Source organism: Musa acuminata, chromosome BXJ1-5 (genome assembly GCF_036884655.1).
Source record: "Musa acuminata AAA Group cultivar baxijiao chromosome BXJ1-5, Cavendish_Baxijiao_AAA, whole genome shotgun sequence".
NCBI classification, from domain to species: domain Eukaryota; kingdom Viridiplantae; phylum Streptophyta; class Magnoliopsida; order Zingiberales; family Musaceae; genus Musa; species Musa acuminata.
Window position 1 is genome coordinate 13907759 of NC_088331.1, and position 7981 is coordinate 13915739.

Below are 7981 nucleotides of genomic sequence, written 5' to 3' on the forward strand. Positions count from 1 at the left end.
GTGGAAACGAGAAGGCTGTGAATCAAATCAAATAGACTCCCACTTAAAAAGGAGAAGGAAAAAAGTAACAAGATCATTGTTAGAGTCAGCACGGAACTCGGAATCTGCTCTTTTACTTCACCAACATCAATTACTTAGAAATGAATTGTAATGGATCAACCACCTGCGTTTACTTGATTGAACCTTTCGGGTCTCCGTTGATCGTGATTTGCTGTAATGACATGCTGAGTCAGTGCTGCATGTGATGAGAGTACGCCGCTTCATGAAAAAAGATGAGCATCCACTTGCAGAGAGTCGAACCCTGAAATTAATTTGATGTGATGACTCTCTTGATGAGTGAACACAATATGCAAGGATCCTATCCAACAATTACATGAAACATGGTGCTTTTAAGAGCAGGCAAGAAGAAGAGTACGAGAGGCATCATACCAAAATGGAGAGCCTGCACGATGACCATGTCATTTGAAATTCCAATGAGCTCTGTCACTTATGCTGCAGAGGAATCGCCAGGAAAACCTGCTTCTGCTTCTGTTTCTGAGCCTGTTGACCACTTGATGCAACCCAGTTAATGCAGTTCTTCCCACCGCAGAGCAAAGACCAGGTCTTTTTCAGTTTTTCGAAGTCTCAGTTTAGTTCATCGTTGCACAAAATGATAGGTGTTACGTTCGAATTCATTTAATATAATATATATATATATATATTTTAAAAAGAAAAATATAATCTCTATAGCTGTCAGATCTACATATCATGGTGCATCTGATTGCAGAAGAAGACTCGATTTTTTACCGGTCGAACAGGCAGAGGGCATCAAGAACACAGTAATCACCGACCTTCACCTTCATGAACAAAACACTCCTTCCTTGATGAAAATGAGATTAGACCTATGTAATGAATCTGCTGTGATGACTGATCCTTAATACTTGGAATTCGGTGACATTGGGCCCAAAAATCTCTGAAACTATGGAATGGAAAATCGAGCATGGGAACAAGGACACTCCTCAAGCAGGAGGGGTTGAGAGGGTCTTCAAACGATCTTTCTCTGCTGAAGGCCTTCCGATGCTATCTGTCAACCACAACAAGCCCTATCTATCTCAGGGTTACTCTTTCTTTCTTTTTTTCCCATGAGAAGATTGCATTCCACAGTGACAGATCCCTCGAATTAGCCTTTCTCCTAAAGGAGGCTTGGTTAGGGTGTCTTACGAGGTAATCTCAAGGTTCCAAGTGTCCGAGGATTTTGCGTTACTATATTCTGTATAGATTCTTGCAATGTCATAAACCACAAAACGATTTTTTTCCCTAGGGGTTTTGATACAATAGCAGCAATCCATCTTGGAATACTATGTTGAAGTGAGACAGATTCAATTTATGTCCATAAACAAATTGTTCTCAATTGAACCTCTATAACGAGATAGATAAAAAGTGATTCTATAAATTGTCATCAAAATAAATATATTTTTAAAATTATAATAATTATTCGCGGGGTAGCTCAGACGGAAGATCCGAAGGTCGTGTGTTCGATCCACGCTCACTATATTTTTTAATTTTAGACTTTAAAAATTTATAACGATATTTTAAAATACAATTAGCTCAAGTAAATTTGAAAAATAAAACCTTTTTTAGCTAACTAGAAATAAGCTTTTAAACGTGTCAATATCCCTCACTCACTAACTTTTACCTTAAACAGTTTCTTGGTCATATATAATCAATCGTCGGGTAGCTGCTGCTGTGTGTGGTACCTTAACAAGATTTGCTTGAGCTAACAAAACAAGCTGTGCTTCAGCTGTTGAATCCTCCTGAGGCACGCCTCGGCGCGTCTCATGGCCATTTCCCCGCTGCTCTCACTCTTCATACAGCCCCCGCCACCGCCCCTTCGTCCTGATGCCGACAATGGCTTCTGCGCCTGCTTCTTCTGACGCTGCTCCGCCTGCTCATCCTCATCATTGTCACTCCGCCCAGTCTTCCTCTTCCGATTAGACGACACTGCAAAACAAAAATTAACAGACAAACCAATATATATATATATATATATATATATATATATATATATATATATATATATATATATATATCTCTCTCTCTCTCTCTCTGAGAGAAAGGGCAAGAAACCTTGCGTGGGAGCAGGAGAAGTGGTAGGCGGAGGCCTTGAGCTATCCTCGTCAACAGCAACAACGTAGGAGTGGGGTTGGGAGATGAGGGACTTGAGCTCGAGCTTGAGATACTTGAATCGGGTGGGATGCAGGGATTCCAGTTTTTGAAGCTCCTCCCTCGCCCTCTCCACCAACCATGACTCCGACGCCATGAGAGAAGACCAAAAGGCGGATCAAAGTGACGACGACCTTTCCGCGGGGCTTTGCTTCTGCTTTATGTATATGTATATATATAGCGAGAGAGCAAGTTAAATGTGGAGAGACAGAACCAATCGGTCTGGGTTCTTCCGGTTTCTCGACTAGTTTGATTTATTGATTGGGTTTGAGAAGAGAGTGAAAGCAAATGGAGGCTTCACCTGCTTGGAATGCGAGCTCCAGCTTCGACTTCTGCGCTGTGGCAGACACCAGGATTTCCCGGGAACATCCTCCTTTTCCCGCCAATTTTCTTTTTCTCACTTTTAACGGGAGAAATTGTAGAATAGAGAAGCTTAGATCCTTGGCAAACTTGTGTTCGTTCTTATGGTAACGGTGACGTTTAAAGTTTTTGGACGTAAAACAAGTTCACATTACACAGCCAAAGTCCTGTACAGATTACACATCACGAGGGATCTCATAACCGTGGCAGATAAGGATCAGCTAACACGATTCGAGCAAAGAGCAGACGACATGACGACGATTGGTATGAGCAGAAGAGGGCCATCAGCAGAGAGAAGAGACAGCTCCAGGAATACTTTTTTGAGTCAGATCCATAAGATAAGAGAACAAATTTTTGCGGATCCATCGTTCATTTACCGAATGAATCAACGAGAAACATCCAACACCTCATTCATCTGCAGCTAAAAAATATCAGCCGAAAATAAGTTCCACAGAAAGATGGCAGAAAAGCACTAGTTTCATCTATCTGTATCCACGCCAAGTTTCGAAATATCCCATAACAACATAGGTGTTGTATATATCCCCCCCCCAAAAGTAGTCTACACAAAACTCAGAATATTTCAATATACGTAGGAAATTATCAAGTGATATCGGTATGTGTAAATACTAAGGGACCTAAGTTGAACATTTGGTGACCGACATTGTTTTGTAATTTAGAATATAATTAAATTATTATTATTATTATTTTTACTATTTACATTATCATTTAAATTTTTTTAATAATCTAAAATTACCATTATGTAAAATAAACATAAATATTTGTTTTTTTTTTCTTTCACTATTTACAATCTGATGCCACTTCATCGCATCGATTGGTAATTGAGGATTTATCTTTAATAAAATTATATTTTGTTATTATTTAAGGTGATTACCAATAATAAAAAGGATCGCCAATAATAAGCCTGTTAAGATGTTAGATTAGTTGTCAAACGTGTTTATTAGGACACTGGTTAGCGAGGAGGAGAAACATGGAGCGGACAAGGGGAAGAAAGAAGAGGGGTGGGTGGGAAGAATCAGAGAGAGAATGAGAAGATTGCTGTCGGTCGAGAGGCGAGGCCGGAAGTGCCAAAACAGCATATGGCTGACGATGATGAGGGAGAGCAGAAAAGCCTCGACAAGTATGGGTTATCTTCAGAGTTCTCGTCGAACAAGAAAAGGAGGCGGACAACCAGTGGACAGAACAAGGTGAAGAAAGGAGGGAAAAGATCAAAAGATTCACATCTCGATGTTGACAGTGGCCTTCTTGCTAGAGTCAGGTGGTTTAGAGTTATATATTAGATGAATTTCAAACCATAAAGAATCACAGAACTCAAGTGGCCAGAGCCTTCTGTGGTCTTCGAGCCAAATGAAGATGGTGTTTATTGGGAACGCCCATGCAGAATGCAATTGATGATCTTTACAGTTATTTCTGCTTCCTGAAGTATGACCCTTAATCTGTCTATAGTTCCTTCTGTGCTTCTATAAAATATCCAATATCTAGAAATACAAGCAGTGGATATAGGAAACTTCAGGTTGTCCTGAAAGCGCTTTACTTCTTCATCGCACAAAAGGTATTTTAATCATTTAAAATTTGTTTTCCCTGGCTAGCAACAATTTGTTTTCCCTTAACTGGAATTGATAGATCAGTATAGATCAGCAAAAAAGTGCCCAGTTGTTGTGCTTAATAACTGTTTCAGGGTTAGTTTCTTTTATCCGTTTGTACCATTTAGCTCTTAGGATGAACAGAGATAATTTGATTCAATTAAACTTGGTCTAAATTGCTTGACTTCATCAGACTGATAGGATTTAGTTGAAGTATTCAAGTTTCAGTGGCATGGCTGGTGTCAGTCATTGCCTTGCTCCAAGCGATCTATGTCAAAGACCAAAAGAAAACATGTCTAGTGTTCCATTCCTCTTCCCATGTGTTTTCTTCCGCTATACAATCCTTTGGCGAAATCAAAGAAAAGGTGGTTGCACTGATGCCCCTCTTTTTGGGTATTGCTAGCCAGTTGGCTCATTAAGTTTAATTCAGCAGTAATGGAATTTACTGAAATTTCAACTCTTGGTTCAGGTGTTACAAAAGGTTGAGCAAGTGACCTGGGAATATGTGGTATGAACTTTAACTTCTGAGTATAGTCATGATGAATGCTGAATTTTATGATGATCCTTGGAATCAATGTTTTTCATGGAATACAATTTGACATGTACTCCAAAGTTGTACTATATGTCAATTTTGGTGCATTCCAGTAGTAAAATACCTTCATGTGTTACATTTGTTTATAAGCAATCAAACTTGTTTGTAATTCTAGAATAGGTAGTTACTCATCTGTATCTAAGTAGCATTCTGTAATCAGACATTTGAAAATTGTTTTCATCTACTTTCTGGATATTAGTTGAAAATAATGTGGTTTACTCCTAAGAAGAGGGTTGCTGATGTTATTGATTTTTAGTTTGATCTTCATGTATGTTATTTGTGACAATATTTAAATCTTGTGACATTCCCACCTATAGTGAAATGTCAAGTTTGGTTGCCTTCCCTATTCATGGAACCCATGGTTTTGCTCATAACCAAGAAGGCCTATATAGACATCTAGATGTAGCATATGTGTAGAAGTTGGACATTGGGTCCAATTTTGGACACTAAATCCTGATGTAAGGTTTTTGTATGAGTCAAAAATGGAGGAACAACTTCAAGTGCCGGCGCTCCTTTGCTTTTCTGTTATCGGACACTGTATAGTTTTGATGGGAATGTAATAATTAGATTCATAGTGTAAAGATGGAATGGTGACCAATGATGCCAACTTTATGCTCAACACAAGTTTTAACCAAGATGATGCATTGACGCAAAAATATATTGTCAAAAAAACCTTTTCCTTTCCAGGAGCAAATTTGGCTTATTGGGATACTTCACAGAAGCAGTTAACCATAGAGCGTAAAAAAGTATATAGGCTTTTGTACCATCAAGATTTGTTTACATAATTCTGTTGTACTCTAAATCAAGTTTCGTTTAATTTTTGGGAACGATATTACAATATTTTTGTGCTAATTGTTCTTTAAGTTGAACATGTGTGCACAATCAAGTCATCATTCTGTTTTCTGTTATTCTGTGAAGCATCTCTTTTGCCATTTTACAGTGGTAATTGCCTTAATAGTTGTGTTTTGTAGTTTTTCCTTTAATGTAAACCATGTTTTTCTTTCGTAGCCTTCTTTTTCCCTTCTCTTTTTTTTATAAGCCTTTCAATTTTTCAATAAAATGAGTGTGGATGATATTTTGCCTTTTCGTTGCCCTGAAAGAATAAAAATAGGTTATCTAAGTATATTATTTTGTGTTGGACCACTGTGTCTTTTCGATATTGACCTGCTGCCAACTGTTTCTGGCAGGCACACTTATTGACGGGGAGCAGATTCTTAAGTTACCTCCAAAATCAATTTGCCTGAAAAAGGTAGATTTTTCTCAGGAGGAATGAGAATTTTATTTAAATCCGGAGGTGGATTCATGCCAACAGTTCAAGGTGTTTACCATATAGAAAGTTCGGCTATTGTCATGTTTACTCAATAGGAAAAAGTTATTTTCCGGACTATATACTGTTGAGGTTTCAGTAAAAGAGAATATGATTTGCTTTTGATGGTTGGGCTATAATGCCAACTTTAAATTTGTAGACAAACAAGATAGCTTTCTGCTGCGTTTTATATATTTTGAGTGCATTTGCATTAAGTAATGAAAAAAAAATGATGGTGTGTTGGTCCTCTTTTCACGTGTGAGCTGAAAATAAAATGTTTCTGTTCTGCTAAGTTTAGTTTTGAACCTGACAATGAGAAAAGTTAATAGTGAATATATCCCAAAAAACATCAGGTCACACACATAATTGACTTGTATCAGTAATGTACTATGAAAATAAATTTGTCCTAATTTAAATCACAAGGACATCGTTAAGTTCTATTAGTAAACATTTACAAATGCTAGGTAAACTGTACATGCACAAGTTGTGCATGCTTCCATTTTTTAACAAAATGTAAAATCCAGTTATTTGTTCCTGTTTCATTGTAATTTGATTTTGGTTCTTGGCTTATTGAATATTATTTCTCAAGCACCTGTATTTTTCCTATATAATTGTAACATGCTAAATAGCAGAAACTGTCTAGTATCCTATAATTTTTAATGTTGTTTAGACTTTTGAGTGGGATAACAATCCTAAATCATACTAGACTGGTTTAAAATTTAATTATAACATATTTTGATTCTTCAACAACCATGAAAGGGGAATCTCCTTCTTGTTTCCTTGGTCATGCAGCAAATGCCCTTTGGAATCCAAATCCAAGTAATTTTAAGTGTAGAATTTTTACATGGTTAAAAAAGTTTTGACAGGTCTTTGTAGTTAATTTGAATACATACAAACTGATGAAACTGGAAGCAAATGATTGTTTGACTGCTTTGGGCCTGTAGATTGTTGAACTTTTAAGAAATTGACTTAGTTAGAGTCATTATAAAACCACAATTGAAGGATGTTGTTTTATAGGCCATATTTTATTTTCTTAAAATTGGAAAGTTTTTTGGTTGAAATCAAATAATTGGGCTTATAGTTTCTTCTTAAAAAATATATGTCGAGAAGTACTTAGCCTGGTCATATCTTCCTCCTTTTTGATCATATTTTCTCACCTTTCTAATAGATAAAACATCGTTTGAAGCAAACAATTATGTTTTGCTTGGTGAAAAACTTTTTGTTGCTTTTGTTCATCCTAACAACCACCATGAAGTTCATATCTTCCTCCTTTTTGATCTAAAATATACCAATTCACCTTTCTAATAGATAAAACATCATTTCATACATAGATTGTAGCAAAAAACTATATTCCGCTTGGTGAAAATTTTTTTGTTGCCCTTTGGTATTAATTGTTCCTTACATTATAAGTATGTGCAACTTATTAAGTTGAGACTGTTGACAGGCATATGCTGCTGCTGGGACCTTGAAACAAAACTATGCGAGCATTTTGTTATTGCTTTTGCGACTTCAGCAGGCTTGTGATCATCCCCTTCTTGTCAAAGGATTTAACTCGGACCCGCAAAATATTCGTTTGATATGGCAAGGCAACTTCCTAGGGAGATGATGATCAATCTACTTAATCAGTTGGAAGGTTCTTTAGCCATTTGTGCTGTGTGCAGTGTAAGTGATCTCATGTTACAGTCTTCTTTTGCACTTTTCTTCTTAGTAATGAAAAATCATTTATCTTTACAAAGGATTTCAGAAAAAATTATTCTAGACAAAGAAATCAACAAAACGTCATCAATTAGTTAGCTCAGAAATTCTAAGAGTTGTATAAAAAATTGAAAAGTCTTTTGACCTTAGGGACTCTTTTTGTATTAAGTGCACTCATTTATTATTTAGGTATCATAGAAGTCATATTTTGGATTTCTAAATTAT

General features: G+C 36.7%; 1 protein-coding gene and 1 long non-coding RNA gene across 2 annotated transcripts; one reads left to right on the top strand and one right to left on the bottom strand.

The window, feature by feature from the left end:
• Positions 1–1756: 1756 nt before the first annotated feature.
• On the bottom strand, positions 1757–2299 carry LOC135673903 (uncharacterized). Its single transcript, XM_065183303.1, has 2 exons — positions 2107–2299; positions 1757–1980 (listed from the first exon to the last, which is right to left on the bottom strand). The coding sequence occupies exons 1-2, from the start codon at positions 2297–2299 to the stop codon at positions 1757–1759; spliced, it is 417 nt and encodes a 138-aa protein (XP_065039375.1).
• Positions 2300–3639: 1340 nt separating this feature from the next.
• On the top strand, positions 3640–7715 carry LOC135674995 (uncharacterized). The gene is made up of 4 exons (XR_010513791.1): positions 3640–4528; positions 4633–4671; positions 5943–6073; positions 7506–7715. It is a non-coding gene; the product is annotated as an uncharacterized LOC135674995 (long non-coding RNA).
• Positions 7716–7981: the final 266 nt, after the last annotated feature.

Bases quoted from the DNA above. Each gene is read 5' to 3' on its own strand.
- LOC135673903 (XM_065183303.1), bottom strand. From the start codon at position 2,299: ATGGCGTCGGAGTCATGGTTGGTGGAGAGGGCGAGGGAGGAGCTTCAA. The intron at 1,981-2,106 runs GTTTCTTGCCCT...TTTGTTTTGCAG, and splicing joins TTCTCCTGCTCCCACGCAAG to TGTCGTCTAATCGGAAGAGG.